This window comes from Bos javanicus, chromosome 17, assembly GCF_032452875.1.
Source record: "Bos javanicus breed banteng chromosome 17, ARS-OSU_banteng_1.0, whole genome shotgun sequence".
Lineage (NCBI taxonomy): Eukaryota > Metazoa > Chordata > Mammalia > Artiodactyla > Bovidae > Bos > Bos javanicus.
Window position 1 is genome coordinate 54,803,102 of NC_083884.1, and position 18,373 is coordinate 54,821,474.

Sequence of the window (18,373 nt, forward strand, 5' to 3'; positions counted from 1 at the left end):
AATGGCAACCCACTCCAGTGTTCTTGCCTGGAGCATCCCAGGGACCGGGGAGCCTGGTGGGCTGCTATCTATGGGATCGCGCAGAGTCGGACACGACTGAAGTGACTTAGCAGGTGTACTTAAAGATCCCCTAAGTATTGCACAAGATTCTGTTTGACTTTGTATATTTTCCAGTTCTCCAGCTTAGTCTGGGAATACACTTTCAGCCTCTCAAACTAAGATATTATAAGAGTTTTTATCCTGGATAGACTATTTCAGTGTGTTCAATATATTTGAAAACTTAGAGAAATTACCCCCAAAGCATTTATCCTTGGTTTGCATCAGTAGATGGCAGTGGTTTACAGCATCAGATACACCATGATCCTCAAGGCATCATCTTCCCTTTTGAAGAAATAAACTAAGACCAGCTTCTCTTCAATGGAAGTGGTTTTTTGTTTTTTTTTTTAAATTATTTTTTTATTGAAGGATAATTGCTTTACAGAATTTTGTTGTTTTCTGTCAAACCTCAACATGAATCGGCCATGGCTATACATATGTCCCCTCCCTTTTGAACCTCCCTCCCATCTCCCTCCCCATCCCACCCCTCTAGGTTGATACAGAGCCCCTGTTTGAGTTTCCTGAGCCATACAGCAAATTCCCATTGGCTGTCTATTTTACATATGGTAATGTCAGTCTCCTTGTTACTCTTTCTGTACATCTAACCCTCTCCTCCCCTTCCCACGTCCTCCTCCCCTCCCCACGTCCTCCTCCCCTCCCCACGTCCTTATAGACTTTACATCTATTCTGTCTGTTTCGATTTCTTTTTCTCTGAATTTGGGGTCTCACCGATCTTTCCCATCTAAGTCACTCTAACCACAGAGTTAACTGAGAGAAACTTGGAAATCGTTTTAATTCTTTCCTCTCTTATTCTAAGACCAGTTGATTCTGTCTCCAAAACACGCCCACATTTACTGTTTTTTCCTCAGTCACACCGTCACCTCACACTGACATCATCAGTTCAGTCGCTCAGTTGTGTCCGACTCTTTGCAACCCCATGAACTGCAGCACGCCAGGCCTCCCTGTCCATCACCAACACCCAGAGTCCACCCAAACCCATGTCCATCGAGTCGGTGATGCCATCCAACCACCTCATCCTCTGTCGTCCCCTTCTCCTCCCACCTTCAGTCTTTCCCAGCATCAGGGTCTTTTCAAATGAGTCAGCTCTTTGCATCAGGTGGCCAAAGTGTTGGAGTTTCAGCTTCAACATCAGACCTTCCAATGAACACCCAGGACTGATCTCCTTTAGGATGGACTGGTTGGATCTCCTTGCTATCCAAAGGACTCTTAAGAGTCTTCTCCAACACCACAGTTCAAAAGCATTTTGAAAAGCAAATTCTTCGGCGCTCAGCTTTCTTTATAGTCCAGCTCTTACATCCATACATGACCACTGGAAAAACCATAACCTTGACTAGACTGGCATCATATCATCATCGTGTCATGTCCTAACTAGGCTCTGGCTTCCTTTATTGTCTTCTTGCAGTTTGTTCTCTACGCAGAAGCTAGACTTCCCTAAAGGTTGTATTAATTCACTTGCTACAACCTTTCAGTGGCTTCTCACGCATCAGAAATACAATTTTTCTTTAAAGAAAAGAAACCCTGAACGACCTTGCATTGTATAGCTCCTACTTCTGTGATTTCGTCTAATGCCACTCACTGTGCTCTAGTCATACAGGACTTGTTAGTTTTCACAACCACCAAGCTTACCTGGCCTTTTTTGGATAGTTAAGCAAATTTTATATAATTTATTGGTTTTCCCAATGCACATATCTCACAGTGGCAAAACTTCCGTTATAACCTGTGTCTACCTGACTTTCACCACTGTGAAATTCCATTCCCTATAATGCAGCATTTTATATGTTGCATTTGATAGTTTAGGAAGGACAGATGACTTACCCACAGTTTGTGTGTGTGACATAGGAGTAATCCTTTCTTGTTTATATTGTGGTAAAATGAACATATTATAAAGTTTACCATTTTAACCATTTGTAAGTATACAGTTCTGTGGCATTAGGTATATTCACCTTGTGCTCCTGTCACTACTATTCATCTCCAGAACTTTTCCATCATCCCAAACTGAAAACTAACAGTGATTTCTCTTTACCTCCCTTCTCTAGGTCCTGGCAACCACTGCCGTTCTTTTAATATTTAAAAAAAAAATTTTTTTTTTAAGATGAGTTTGAATCCTTCATCTTAGGTGAATATACTTATTACTAATAGAATTGCTCTAAGCAGCACACATACTTAAACCCAGTTCTGATTTCACCTATTTCTAATTCCTATGTGACGAGTCTTAACAGGTCTTGAGAGTTAGCACTTTTTTCCTCCACTACTTCCCCCACTGTATACTAATTGCTAAAAACATACACAGTGCTGGGATGTTGGGCTCTTGTATTCTACCCTTTCTTGAATTTTGACCATTCCAAAGGATGTTGAACAGAGGTGATCACAAGTTTTAGACAGATACTGAACATTTTATTAAACACTATTGTCATACTACTAGGCAACATGCACTTCAAGGGCAGAACTGTCACACCAATCATTGTAATCTTGCTGAACATGTAAAAAGCTCTCCATAATAAATAAAACCTGAAGTCTGAAGTATGGAGTAGGTTTAGCAATGTAAATCTGCTTTTTGTGCAGAACAGATAATTTGACGTCTCTGTGCATGAGTTCAGTAATAGCTGAGCTTAAAGTGTGTGCCAGACACAGTGATACATTTCCTAGTGTTTGCTTTTTAATTGTCAGCCACCCTATGGGTGTATGTACTGTTAGTCACATTTTGAAACTCACAGTTGAAACTGAGTCTTTGTGGTTTATTGCTTCTGTCTTCAGCTACGGTTAACTTACTAGAGAATATACAGTATATTTAGTAAATGTATACGTATTTCACACATTAATTTGTTGGTGGTCCAATTCACAATTTTTTAAAAACAGCTTTATTGAGATACAATTCACATGCCAAAACATTTCACTCCTTTAAAGTGTAATTAAGTGGGTTTTGAATTAAGTGTAATTAAGTGTACAGTCTTTATCACTATCTAATTTCAGAACATCTTCCCCCCCAAAAGAAATCCTATACTCATTAGCAGTCACTTCCTCTGCCCGCCTTTCCCCAGTCCCTGGCAACCACAGTTTACTTTGCTTTTAGGGATTTGCTTATTCTGGGTATTGCATATAAATGGAATCATACAACAAATGCCCTTTTGAGACTGACTTCTTTCACTTAGTATTGTTGCCAGGCGTCCTTTATGTTGCGGCATTAATGTATACTTGGCTTGTGTGTATAATACTGTATTCGTCATGGCTCAGTAGTACGCCATTGTTCAGGTGTGCCACATGTTGTATATTCATTCATCAGTTCACAGATATTTGGGCTGTTTTCCCCTTTCCGGCAATTATGAATAATGCTAGGGTGAATATTTGAGTACAGTTTTTGTGTAAACATATGCTTTCTCTCTCTCAGATATGTACTTGGACAGGAAATTGTTGGGGATAAGAGGGACTTGTTTAACATTTTGAGGAATTTCCCAACCATTGTCCAAAGTGATTGCATCATATTACATTCCACCAGCAATGAATGTAGGTTCCAATTTCTCTGCATCCTCATCAACACTTGCCTTTTAAAATTTTAGCCATGAAGTGTTATCTCACTGTGGTTTTAATTTGTACTTCCCTAATTTTGTAATGATATTGAGCATCTTTTCATGTCTTTATGTTCTAATACAGTAGTATGTCATATTTAAGAAATGTCTAAATCCATTGCCTATTTTAATTGGGTTGTCTTTATAATGTTGAGTTGTAAGAGTTCTTTATATGTGCTGGTCTATCAGATAAATTGCAAAATTTTCCCATTCTGTAGGTTTCTTTTTTACTTGATGGTGTTATTTGTAGCATAAAAGTTTTTAATTTGGTAAGAGTCCCATTTGTCTTTTTTTATTTCATTGCTTATGCTTTTGGTGTCATACCAAAGAAGCTGTTCTGTGATCTGATGTCACCAAAATTTTGTATGTGGTGTGAAGTAGGGGTCCAGTTTCATTTTTTGCATTTGGATACCCAGTTGTGTCAGCACCATTTATTGAACGGAGAAGACAATGGCACCCCGCTCCAGTACTCTTGCCTGGAAAATCCCATGGATGGAGGAGCCTGGAAGGCTGCAGTCCAGGGGGTCGCTGAGGGTCGGACATGACTGAGCAACTTCACTTTCATTTTTTACTTTCATGCATTGGAGAAGGAAATGGCAACCCACTCCAGTGTTCTTGCCTGGAGAATCCCAGGGACAGGGGAGCTTGGTGGGCTGCCGTCTATGGGGTCACACAGAGTCGGACATGACTGAAGCGACTTAGCAGCAACTTAGCAGTAGCAGCATTTATTGAAAAGACTTTGTTGAATTGTCCTGGCACCCTTGTCAAAAATTAACTGACTTCATTTCCTACTACAAAGTGACTATCATTCAATTGATATGTGTGTCTAGCCTCCTGCCAGTACCGCACCATCTTCATTACTGTAGCTTTGTAGTAAGTTATGAAATCATTAAAATTTGAGTCTCCTGGCTTTGTTGTTTTTCTAGATTTTATTTTGTTTATTCAGAGTCCCTTGCATTTCCATATGAATTTTAAGTTTAACTTGTTAATTTCTGCCCCGAAAGCCTGCCTAGATCTGATAAGAATTATGTTGACTCTGTAGCTCAATTTGGGAAATATAGCCATCACAGCAATATTAAGTCTCCTGATGCTTGACCAAGAGTGTATCTTTGTTTATTTAGGTCTCATTTCTTTTAACACTCTGTTTCCAGTGTACAAGTCTTATACTATTTTTGTTATGTTTATTCCTAAGTATTTTTTGTTTTCTTGGGAGCTATTTGTAATTGGAACTGATTTTTTAATTTCAATTTCAGATTGTTCTTTTCTAGTGTATAGAAATACAGTTGATTTTTGTGTACTGATTTACAACCAGTACATTGCCTTGCAATCTTGGTGGACTCTTACTGTAATAGTTTTCCATGGGTTCCTTAAGATTTTTCTCTCTGTAAGACCATGTCATCTGAAAACAGAAATAATTTTTCTAGCCTGGGTGCCTTTTCTTTTTCTTGTCTAATTGCCCTGGCTGGATTCTTCAGTAGAATGTTAAAAAGAAGAGGCCAGAGTAAACATCCTTGTCTTGTTCCTGATCCTAGGGGAATAGTATTCAGTCTTTAACCATGAAGTATGGTGTTAGCTTTGAGTTCCATAGATGCCCTTTACCATGTCGGGGAAGCCTGAATCACAGTTTTAATTTTTAGGTTGTCAATATACTCTTGTTTGATCTGTTCTGGTGACTTTTCATGGTTTTTAAATATTTAGATCCAAATTAGAAATGGTAGTTAGATTACTAGAACCAATGGGTCACTGAACCGGGAAAGATGTAACCTAAGGCATTTAAATTGATTTAGATGGAACATTTTGGAAAAATATTTTGTGACTGCTTGACCTGGGCCAGATAAATAGCTATTTATTTTATTCAAACTTACTAAGACTATAAAAGTTCAGGCATTTTAACTTCTACTTTTAGGATTAGTAATGTAGTTGACCCTGCGATTTGACATTTAGCCCAATAATTCAGTTCTGTGAAACTGTAGAAATGAATTTCAATTCTAAACATAGATCTAAATTATTTCTTGTCAAAGTCTTACTCTGTACATGGCCTGAAGGGATAAATGGCGTAAATTGTGCTCTTAGACACGGTAACTTTTATACTGTTATTTAAATTATGAAATTGACTGTGAAGGTTCTTTCTGATGAATTGAAAAACTAGAGAATATTGCTAATTGTTTTGAAGATCAAAGCGAGTATTTGCAGAAATTAAGAGACCTTTTTGTAGTCATTGTTTGGATGTAAGAATCATCTGACTTGAGATGGTAAACTTTTTGCTAACTTCTGGAAGATACATGGTAGAATGGTTCTGCTGTACTTACTAAAGTCTAGTCTGGGTGGCTTTTTTTTGAGGGGGAGATGGAGAGAGCTAAGGAAATTGTATTTTTGATGTTGCTATGCCAGCTAATAACGTTTCCAAGAAGACACTGTGTAAGCATGCACAGCAAATCCTTGTATATACTTGTGAGTATCCAGACTACGGGGACCAAATAGAATAGATCTGGCAGGTAAACATGTGGTTACCCGTGTGTTCATCTTCTGAAACTACAGTAACTTTGTATTATTATAATGTCAGGAAAATATTTCTCTGGAAAAATGGAAACCAAAAGTAGTAAAATATGGGTATAGTTTATAAGAAATGAACATCAGTGTTTGCGTTTTCTGTATTATTTGCTAATATCAAGGTGAATCAAACTTTCAAAGTCATGAAAGTCTTTAACTTCAGAATTTGGGGGGCGTTCAGCATTTGCATGGGAGGGGTATAATTGACTTCTTAAGGCAACTGTTTTCGAAATTGTTTGAAACAAACTTCTTGTATCTTGGTAACCCAGAGTTGATGAATAGCACAAGGACATAAATATCCTCAGATGACTTCTGTCCTGTAGTATACTCTGGAGTAAATCATATTTTAAGATTATGTAAGTGTTAGAAATGACACAGTCTCAACGTAAAACTGTATTTGCTTTAACTTAGCTTCTGGAGAAATTGATTTTATATTTCCTAAATTGAAGGATAAATATTCAGCAGTCGTGCCAGCAATTTTAGGACTTATTAAAAAAGAATAATTCTTAAACTTGGTAACTATTTAAGGAAGAGAAGTTTCACTTTGATAGTCACCTTGCAGTAATGAGATTTAGTAACACATATGAAGTGGCATTTCCAAGCAGTTGAGGAAAAAGAAAGACAAAGTTGTAAAATAGACAGATGACTGATTCATGTAAGAACCTGTATTATTATCCTAATTCCACACGACACTGGACAGAGTAAGTTAACCTAACCTCTACAGAATCTAGTGATTGAAGCAGACTCTTAGGAGCTTTCTGGCTCGAGATGTAAGATTCAGATAACATAGCCTTGGCGTTTCTTTACCGAGGGCTGTGAGCTTTTTTTCTTTTGCTTTTGGAAAAAAAAAAAATTGGAGCAGCCTGAATGAATAGTCAGCAAACACTTAATTCATACCTGTTGAGCTCCCTAACACGAATATCAGAAAGTTAATTCTGTGCTGTAGAGCAGAAGGCTTGGCAGACTTTTTTAACAGAGCTACCTTAGAAATATTTTGGGTTTTGTGGCCCCAAACAGTCTCTGTAGGGGAAAAAAATATTTTTTTTAACAAGAGTTTAAAAAATGTAAAAATCATCCTTGGCTTAAGGGCTGTTTTTAAAAGAAAAACAGGCCTTTAAGTTTGTCCAGCTGCTTAGAGCTGCTTCTCTTAACTTCATGTGCAAGAAAGATTTTGTTAAAGTGTAGATTTTGAGTACTTAGGTCTGGAATGAGCCTCATTCTTCTCCATTTCTACAAAGTTCCCTGGTGAACTATACACTTTGAGAAGCAAAACTCTACAGCAGTAGTTCTTAATCATGTCTAGAACACAGTTCCTTTAATTAATTAATTAATTAATTAATGAAATCTAGACTCTTTCCAAATACACACGTGCAGAAATCTTGTATGCAATTTCAGGGGATTCTTTTGTCCTTCTCCCCAGAATTCCACCCCAAGATTCTAGCTATTGGTTTTAAAAAATGAAGTTATAAGCGTATACCTAGTTTTATTGTGCTGCACAGATATTGCATTTTTTTAACAAATATTTCAACTTTTCATTATTATAATTGTTATGATCAGTGATCTTTGGTTACTATTGCAAAAAGACTGACCCACTGAGGACTCAAGTGATTAGCTTTTTTTTTTTTTTAAGCAATAAAATCTCATAAAATTAATGTATGTACATTGTTTTTTACATAATGCTATTGCATACTAATAGACTATAGTACAGTATAAACATATCTTTGTATCACTCAGTTTATTGCTGTATTCGCTTTTGCTCTCTTTTTAATATCTATTTATTTGGCTGCGTCAGGTCTAAGTTGTGGCACACAGGATCTTCTGTTGCGGCCCACGGGCTTCACTTTAATTGTGGCACGTGGCTCTGTAGTTCTGGTGCGGGCTTAGCTGCCCCATGGCATGTGGGATCTTAGTTCCCTGACCAAGAATCTAACCTACATCCCTTGGTTTGGAAGGTGGGTTCTCAGTCAGGGTAGTTTCTGCTTTTGCTTTTGTGGTGGTGTTGAACCCAAAATATCTCTCAAGGTATGGCTGTATAGCATATGATCCAGCATTTCCACTTCTAGGGTATATATTCAAAGGAAATGAAATCAGTCTCCCTAAGAGGTCTGCACCCCTGCATTCATTCATTACAGCACTGTTTACCTAAGTATCCATCAGTGGATAAATGAACAAAGAAAATGTGTCTACACACACACACACACACGAGTATTATTGAGACATAAAAATGAAGGAAGTCCTTCTGTTTGCAGCAACATGGATCACCTTAAGTGAAAGAAGTCAGAGAAAGGCAAATGCCATGTAATCTCACTTACATGTAAATCTTTAAAAAAGGAAACTCACTCTCACACACATGCAAAGCAAACTTAGAAACTCATGTTGGTGGTTTCTGGCATGGGGGTGCAGGAATTAGGTGAAGGTGGTCAGAAGGTATGAAGTCCAATTGTGAGACAAATGTGTTCAGGGAGTATAATGTACAGCATGGTGACTGTAGGTAACAGAGTTATAGTCTATACTGGAAAGTTGCTGAGAGTATATCTCAAGTTTTCATCATAAGGAAACAGTTGTAACTCTGTGAGGTTGATGGATATTAACTGATTGTAGTAATTTCATACAGTATATATATAAATGTTTTGTACCCTAAACACTGTGATACAGGTTGGTTTTTATCTCAACAAAATGGGAAAAGTCATTACAGTTAAATTGTAAAATTTTGTCTGATTAAGCAGTCTGCATGGTGTTGCTGGAATATTGTTAAACAGTTTTCACCTGTTCCTAAAATGATAAACATCGCTCAGAGATGTAGAAGCAAAACTACGTGACCAAATAAGGATTGTTGTCTTTTGTCTTTTCCCCATACGGAGTTGTTTCACAGTGAGAAGGATGAGAGAACAGAACTAGTTAGAGATGCAGATCTGAGTCATCTGTAACCAAAAAACAGTAGAAATCATTATTTTAGTTTTTCCTGTAAGGAATATCTCTGTTTTATAGAGCTGTAAGTTCTTAATCTTAACTCGCATATAAGCAGATCAACAGTCTAAAACAGAAATCAGCGTGGATGCTCTTAGAAGCAGACGGTTTTGAAACCTAGAGCAATAATTTATTCATCGCTGTGAGAACAGCTAAGACACTAAGAACCATGAGTTCTGAGGAACTCAGAAAGGTATTCCCAGTCATCAGATCATGAAGGACCAGTTGGTCTTGAAGCCTGACCTGAATTTCACAGAGCTGGCATTTCCTCATTTCCTGTAATCACCTCCTCCCCTCTCCCTGTGACTCAGTGGTAGTTAAAGTACAGTAAGTGCCAGTCTTTCCAACCCTTATTATTGTGACTAAGATTTGGGGAAAATTAGAAGAAACCACATAGTGTAGGGAACACATTTCCTAAGTGTGACACAAAACTACCAACATCACCAGATTTGACTGTGTAAAAATATAAAATAACTTACTTTGAAGATGATAAAATCATTTTAAGAGATAAAAGTGCTTCACGTTAGCAGCTGCTGCTAAGTCACTTCAGTCGTGTCTGACTCTGTGCGACCCTATGGACAGCAGCCCACCAGGCTCCTCTGTCCACAAGATTCTCTAGGCAAGAATACTGGAGTGGGTTGCCGTTTCCTTCTCCTGCTTGGTGTTAGCAGTAGTCAGAATACAAGATTGAGAGTATGGGGAAATGGCAAGAAAATTAATTTGGTGGAAGTATACATTTGTAGGAAAACTCTGTTTTCTGTGAATCTTTTCTCCAGAAGTAATTGAAGTACACAAAAGGAAAATTGGAAACATGTAGATGGCTGTGAAAATAGTGACTGACTAATCACAGGATGGCTGTGAAATACCTGTGACCTTAAGCAAGTTACATGCCTCATTTTCCTTATCTGTAAACAGGGAATGAAGATAATCATGGAATTCATAAAACTCGTATAGCAGTGCTTAGTATAGAATAAGCATTCTCCAAAGTTGGGCTTTAGAGATGATTGCTTTAGGTATTACCATGTAGCCATTAAAAAAGAATGAAACAGGTAAGTACATACCAATGTTAAAGGTTTGTAATTTTTATTTTAATGAAATTTTAGTAAGTGTTATCTATAGAGAAAGGTGTTTGGTAAATAGTGTTAACAGATAAATAGATGTTTGGACAAGGGAAGTGAGGGATGGGTTTTCGTCTTGTAAAGAGCATGCTTTACTGTTGTAATAAAGAGAAATGCATGTTGGTATCCCAGATCCTGTGTACTCTAACCTTGCGTAACCTTGCTGTGGGCTGCCTCCACAGCATCTAAGGAACCAGTTAGCTTCCACCTCTAGCAGCTAAAAACTTCCCTGCCTAGGAACAGCTGTGCTACTTTTTCATTGGCAATTATGTATTATGCCAGTTTTATTATAAAATGTTCCTTATAACGGGGAGAAGGCAATGGCAACCCACTCCAGTACTCTTGCCTGGAAAATCCCATGGATGGAGGAGTCCGGTGGGCTGCAGTCCATGGGGTCGCTAGGAGTCGGACACGACTGAAGTGACTTAGCAGCAGTCCCTTATAAGGAGCTAAAACACACTTGTCTGTTCTGTACCTTAGTTTTTCTCTGTGGAGGCACATAGAAGTCTGATTCCTCATCCTGTGATGGCCTGTTTTACCATCTTGATGGCTTTCTTTGGTGCCCATGCGTCTTCTTCATGTTTCTCTTTCCCTACTATATCTCTAGTCCTCTGCTAGCATACATGTCTTGTTTTCAGTCTGTATCTTAAACAGTAATCACTGTTAAACTTCATTCAGCTCAACCAGGGCTAAGATCTCTTTGATCCTGACTTTTCATTGTTTCTAACTTTGTGACAGTCTTCAACTTGATAATTATCATAAGTTTCTGGTGCCCCCCCCTTTCTTTTTTAAAGAAAATGATGTGTGTACAGGTACTTCAGTCCATAGCAGGTATTTTATTTAGTGTGCACCATGTTCCAGCACAGTACCAGGCCTGGCAAATCAGTGATGACTGAGTGACTGCCTTTTGGAGCTGGTGGGTCCAGTGGGGAGGACACATCAAACATGTAATGTGATGAGTATCAGGAAATGGGCATATTCTGTGGGCACATTGTGATGGATACCAACCTGATCTTGAAGGTTCGAGGAAAGCCTGGCTGTTTGTGAAGACTCGGAACTTTTGAGAAACTGAAGATCATTGTGTTTGAAGCAAGTCTAGTAGGAAGAAGCTGTTGAAAGGTTTTAAAGAGAATGATACGTCTGCATTTTTAAAAGATGTGTTTCATCATGGATAATATATCCAACAAATTGGACTGGGAACAAATATAGTATAAGCTATGGTAGTTTGTAATGTTCTTCCGTGCTCACCCTGAGGCCTGGAAATAGTGTTAAGTAGGCAGGTAGAGCTTCTCAAGTGAAGAATTTCATTCATTCTTTTTCCTAACTACAATATTTATGACTCAAATTAGGAGTGAAAGTGTTGGAGTCACAGTTAAATGTTTAACTAATTTAGGTTAATTCTATTATGGCTGGCTTCTCCTCAGAGCCATTTGAACTCAGAAACAATAGTGGTATTTAAGAGGTAATTTTCTGACCTTATATATAGTTTTCTTTAAAAAATAAAAAAAAAAGATTTGCTCCAGTATTCTTGCCTGGAAAAGTCGAAGGACAGAGGAGCCTGGCAGGCTGCAGTCCATGGGGTTACATGACTGAGCATGTGTGCATGAGGGTGGAGGGTGACGGGTTGGTAGCAATAAACTGGTAGAACTTTAAAAAAAAAAAAAAGATTTGAATAAACTGGTAGAATTTGCCACAATACGTTAGATTTCTTTCCTTACATATAATCAGTTCAAAAAAGGCCTTTTCTGAGTTGTGCTGATTTTAACTGTCAGTGTTTTTGACATAATAATATAACCAATGTTAAATCATCCTGGCCTTATAAATAGTCTTTCCCAAATTTTAAGATTAAGAAAGCTTGTGTTCATTCGGTTCTAAAATGTGGCCAAGTAGTATTTTCCTTTAAATGGCTTTTACTTGCGTTCTTGGTAACTCATCATAAAGTGTGCATTGTAGAATTTGTTCAGAGTGGAAATCTGTGTTGTGATAGCGGGTTTTAAAGAGCTACAGACTTAAGGAGCCAAGAGCTGAATTTTAAGTGTCAGATGTTAAACAGAAAGTAGTTTATAACAGAGTTTACTCTTCTATTACACTGCCTGAACTCAAGAGACAAAAAAATTTTCAGAGGAAAAAATTGCAGAGCATCCCGTTGGCAAGAGTAAGAATTTTCCACTACCACTTGCCCTGAGGGCACTGACATGCCCCATCAGGGAAATATCACTGGATGTGATCATCGGAACAGGCTGCCTACTCCTCTTGCACAAAACCCTCTCTGGAATTCACAGAAGCCTGCAGACAAAAGAAAATTATGTCTTAGTTGAAATCTAAGTGAATCTTTGTTTTCATGGATCTTTTGCTTCTTTAGACAACCAGCTTCCTCGTAGATTTAATCCTGAATTGACTCCTCCAAACAAAAAGCAGAGTCACACAGTAAATTAAAGGAAGTCTTTCATTAATTGAAGTTCTTTAGGCAAGACTCCTATTGCTACCTTTAGTTTCCTGTCTAGAATGAGGACGAGTTGGTCTGGTCAAGATGATGCAAGGGAGTGTCTTTCTCGCTAAGAGAATACTAAAACTTGGCAGGTTTTTAAGGCCAGTTTGGATTTATGCTCTTAGTACCTTTTCCACACAGGAGAAGAGCATGGCAGCCCACCCCAGTGTTCTTGCCTGGAGAATCCCCATGGACAGGGGAGTCTGGCGGGCTGTAGTCCATGGGGTCACAAGGAGTCAGACACGACTGAGCGACTAAGCACATGCGCACCTTTTCCACAGAGAGATCATTTTGTAATGGAAATAAACGTGAAACTTTTAAGGTAGTACATTTCCCAAGTGTTAGGGACTTAGGGTCTTCTTGGCCTAGAGCTTCGCATACAAGGCACATGAGAAACAGCACACAGGAAAGACTGTTCTAAACAGGCTCTTCACAGGATCTGGGATACCAGTTACTAAGCCTTTTTTCCCCTTGTATTAATTTTTTAGTGTGCTTGGAAAATTTCTTTAAAATAAAGGATTCCTGGATCCCAAATGCACTGAACCAGGCTCTTAAAGAGCAAGCCCCAAGATTCTGTAGTTTATAAAAGGTCCCCAGGTCATCTTTTAGTTCCTAAATACATAATTGCCTTCCAGTTAGAATGGCTGTTACAGGATGGAAGAAAAGTTAATAAGAGCATAAGATCAATTTTTAAACAACTTCCTGTGTGGTCCAGTGGCTAAGACGCTATGCTACCAACACAGGGGACCCAGGTTCGATCCCTGGTCAGGGAATTAGATCCCCAGGTCATCTTTGAGTTCCTACATATGTAGTTGCCTCCCATTTAGAATGGTGGTTACAAGAGGGAACAAAAGTTTAAAAAGGCATGACATCAGTGTTTAAGGACTTCCCAGTCACTTGTTTCCACTAGCATTTTACATCTGACTCGTTCTTGAATATTTAACCAATAATTAAACGTATATCAGTATAATTTCTGTACAACAGAGATAGCCTTCATATATTTAAAACAGACTTTTAGGAGAATCCCAGGGACGGGGAGCCTGGTGGGCTGCCGTCTATGGGGTCACACAGAGTCGGACACGACTGAAGTGATTTAGCAGCAGTAGCAGCAGCAGGAGTAAAAATAAGCTGATTTCTTTGTAATGCAAGTTTAAACTTTAACATAATTTTAAATGCTGCATGTATAGTATCAATCCCGCCTTAAACTAGTAACTTACATGTTGACTGTGTTACTGAGGAAAAAAATTAATCTTAGTATTTCTTGCCTCAAAAACACATTTTTCATTCATTTTTAATCCTCTGAGCTGCCACTGAAACACAGCAAAATAAACGGCAAGATACAACTTCTGGGTCCTCAGTTCAAATATTAGATTTGCTGACCTTAATAAAATTGTGGCCAGGTATATGAGAGTACAAGCTAGAGCTAATATATGAAGTTGTTTAAAAGAGATTCAGCTCCAGTATAAAATGACACCTTGTGCTATTTTATTTTATTTTTTCCTTTTTGGCTGCACCATGTGGCTTGCGGGATCTTAGTTTCCCAGACTTTGAACCCACGCCCCTTGCAGTGGAAGCACGGAGTCCTCACCCCTGGACCACAGAGAATTCCTGGCATTCTGCTTTTAGACTGGCGGTTTCCATTCAGTTGTTACAGTGCAGATGGGCCTATAGATGGTGGTGACTGCTATGCCATGTTAGAAGTTTTCTGCTCCTGTAGGGTCATGGCATAAATTGCTTCAGACGTTAAAGGAACATTGTCAGGTAATTTTTCCATTTAGGGTCACGCACTCAACATTGAACTTGGATCCTTTTCATGTTCAAGGTTATGTAGGGTCAAATTATGACAGCCAGAACTAACACAGTAAAAGTTTTTTAGGTTGTTTGAGGTTTTTGTCCATTTATTTTTTGCTGCACTAGCAGCTTGCAAGAATCTTAGTTCCATCACCAGGGATCGAATGCCCTCGGCAGTGAAAATGCGCAGTCCTAAGCACTGGACCACCAGAGAATTCCCTAAGCTATTTTAAAGTTTTATCTTGATGGGGTATTTTAGGTTGTGAAGGCCACTAAATTTTAAGATTCAGTTACTTACTGTTGTTGTATGAGCAGAATTGTATTATGAATAAAATGAAAGTTTCTAGTGTCTTCCATCTGAGTATTGCGGTTGCTGCATAAGCATTTCCAGCAGGAATTTCCCCTTAACTTTGTGTCCCTGCAGTCGAGTGCGAGGGTGATCTTTGCCTCCTGGGGGTAGATCTTGGCAGTCTTGTTCTGTGCCACCGTGTGACCGCGTTTCTTATATAGGTTGTAGGGTTTGTGTCATGAACTATACTCTGCCTGAGTTTAAACGCTGTGAGTTACAGAAATATTAGAACTAAATAGAAGGTTTAACAAATGAAATCAATCTACTACTTAGAAGTGGATTCTGTCTAAGAAGTAGACTGAATCCATTGAATCTACCTCTTAAGACAGTTTATGTATAACCAGTGACAGAGTTAACAGTTCTGTATGGTAGCGTAAGTCTGGAAAATTAAGATTTAACTTAATACATGCATTTGTAGGGGAAATGGTGCTTATTTGTTCTGTTAGCCGTCCTTGCTTAAGACTCCTAAAAACACCTTAGTACCTTTCAGAGAGTCAGGGAAAGCTGTTTTGTACTTATGTTTACTGTTCAGTTGCTTTGATACTAAAACATACTCATCTAACAATATTTGAACGCCTACAGTATTCTGGGCATTGTTCTCAGGGTACAGGTGAAATACAGGCTTTACCTGTTCCTTGGTCTGTGTTGTGGCATTTATTTCAAATACTGTCAAGGAAAGGGGCTAAGACATGGTCCATTTAAGAGCTATTAAAGGAGCTCTGGCCCAGAAAAGAAGACTCACTTGAATTAAAGATCTCCCAGAGGTTACACAAGAGGTTTTTCATTTATCTGATAATACAAATTTCGGAAGGTACCAAAGGGTACATACATATAAGGTGAAAAGTCTCCTTCCACTCATGGCCTGCTGTCTGGTGTTCTGAGTCTGTTATCCCCGCCAGAGGCATTTTCTCATGCGGAGCTCCGTGTGCACAGTGCTGTGCACTTGTGTATTCTCCACTTAATGTGCAGTATGAATAGACTTGTCTCTTCTTTCTGTTGCTGATTAAAAAAAAAAAAAAAACTTAACTATGTACTACAAGCATATCTGTAGAATAAATTCTTTATAGTGAAATTTATGGGGTAAAAAGATTGTGTTTGTCCATTTTTGTTTGGTTTTTTGTCATCCCATGCGGCTTACAGGGATCGCAGGTCCCCAAGCAGGAATTGAACCTATGCGCTTGGCTGTGAAAGCAAAAGCAGAGCTCAGAGTCCTGTCCACTGGACCACCAGGGAACCCCTGTGCTTTGCACTTTTGATACGTATTACCAGTTTGCCCTCCAGAGATTTTGTAAGTTTTTTTCTTTGTACTCAGTGGTGTATGTAGGATCGTCACTAAGTCTGGATGCCTAGTTGAGTTAAAAATATTAAACGAATACTAATATTATATGGTATGTTTATTGACGTTACATTCAGTTTGTCCTTATTAGCAGTGCACTAAGCACCGAATTTTCATTAATACCTGCTCATGGACTTGCTCAGCTAGTAAAGAATCTGCCTGTAATGCAGGAGACCCTGGTTCAATTCCTGAGTCGGGAAGATCCGCTGGAAAAAGGATCTTGGGTTTCCCTGGTGGCTCAACTGGTAAAGGATCTGTCTGCAGTGCAGGAGACCTGGGTTGGGAAGATCCCCTGGAGAAGGGAACGCCTACCCACTCCAGTATTCTGGCGTGGAGAATTCCATGGACTGTTTATTTAGTTCATGGGGTCGCAAAGAGTTGGACACAACTGAGTGACTTTGGCTTTGACTTTTCATGCACTTGCCTCTAAGTGATTTGTAGCTTTGGTTTGTTTTAGGGGTTTTGGATTTTTTTTTTTTTTTTTTTTGCTTATTAAAACTAAATTTTCCACATCTTATAGTCACTCTGTATAAAGAAGCCCTGTTTCTGTACATTCTTTCAAACTTAGTGCATTTTTTCCTCAACTCCTTTGTCAGTTTGATAGTTTAAAAAGTGGTCTCTCTGTGTTGTTTTATCTTGCCTTTTTCTTATGAGTGAGATTAATTGAGCATCTTTTTATAGAGGTATTTGTTTCCTGTTTGTGACAATTTAGCTTTCCCAGTGGAAAAAATCAGTTTACAATTCGGTCCCCCTCGCCATGCCGTGTGTGTGTGAGTATGACTAAATAATGTGTACTTAGAGCTGTTTGCCCAAGCATCATTATTCTCTTGCTTGTGTACTTCATATCTGGTATTTATCCAGGAAGAGTTTTTATGACCCTGAGGACAAGTTGCTTATATTGCTTATTGTAGCAGATTTGAGGGTGGGGGGTGAGTCCCCTGCAGCCTGTGGGATCCTAGTTCCCCAGGATTGAACCCATGCCGCCTGCACTGGAAGCATAGAGTCCGAACCCCTGAACCACCAAGGCAGTCCCTGTAGCACATTAAATTTGTGCTGTATACAGACTCTTTATTTTCTTTAAATGGTGTGTTTGATTTGGAGACAGCTTCTTTATGTAACATGATTTCAAAAGTTCCTTATTTAAGCTGCTTTTTTTCTCCCCAATTAGTTGGTGACAAAGTTCCTGCTGATATAAGATTAACTTCCATCAAATCTACTACTCTAAGAGTTGACCAGTCAATTCTCACAGGTAAATATCATGTATTGGCAGGCTGCTTGGTTCCTGAGGCCCCTCAGATTCTATGCTGATGACTGAACTGACTCTTGCCCACTGTCCATTGATGGCGTTCCACCCTAATCTTTCCAAGATGTTTGTTTTGTAAAGCTTTATCAGTCTTTTTGCCAATAGATGCCAAGCTATGATTTTAAAACAGTTGGCTTTCATCTCATAAGACCTTCTTATATTTAAATTTTATTAGAAATTAGTTTTGAATTTAAAAGTTTTTTTAAAGGTTGAAAATTCCTTCAGTAGCCTGAGATAAAGTTGAAGCAGTGTTGTTGTCTCTCTGTTTTGTGGAAAGTGAATTAATTACCTAGTGTTTTTTTTCCAGGCAGGAAAAATAGACTCCAGGGAATACTGATCTCACACCTGACATACTTTGCAATAGTAAAATGTACAATTAACAAAAGTCAGCACCCTCCAAAATGGTGAACGTCTACTGCCTAAAATTTGAACACTAATTAGATTTGGGATTGTTCGGAACATTTTCCCGTTTTTGTTTGATAAAGGCACAGTCTAGGGTGGAGGGTTCATATTAACTGGAAGTAAGGTGGTCAGAAGATTAACTTAAACAATGCTAACCTGAATTAAATAGTGAGTAAATACAAAATTCAAAGATTTATCTGATGATTAGTTTTGAAAAGTAACTAAATGTCTTCGAAGTAGGACATGAGTAACCTGGACTCTGTATTTTTTATTGTTTCTTTATGAATAGCTTATCTACTAAAACTGCTGTTATCAGCAACAACCTGGAAGCTGATTAAGCCATAAAATGGTAGGGAATTGATCAGATTGTATATAAAATTCTCAAATTG

The 18,373-nt window shown here is 38.5% G+C and overlaps 1 protein-coding gene and 1 long non-coding RNA gene across 4 annotated transcripts in view; one reads left to right on the forward strand and one right to left on the reverse strand.

Annotated features, from left to right (window-relative positions):
- ATP2A2 (ATPase sarcoplasmic/endoplasmic reticulum Ca2+ transporting 2) overlaps positions 1-18,373 on the forward strand; it is a 57,392-nt gene that overhangs the window by 14,353 nt on the left and 24,666 nt on the right. For both annotated transcript variants that reach the window (XM_061383809.1, XM_061383808.1), the window contains exon 6: positions 17,448-17,528. In XM_061383809.1, coding sequence (XP_061239793.1) covers positions 17,448-17,528 — 81 coding nt within the window. The remainder of the gene's footprint in view (positions 1-17,447; positions 17,529-18,373) is intronic.
- The window catches only part of LOC133228420 (uncharacterized), a 36,698-nt gene continuing 18,752 nt past the window's right edge, over positions 428-18,373 (reverse strand). For both annotated transcript variants that reach the window (XR_009730198.1, XR_009730199.1), the window contains exon 3: positions 428-15,942. This is a non-coding gene — a long non-coding RNA (uncharacterized LOC133228420). The remainder of the gene's footprint in view (positions 15,943-18,373) is intronic.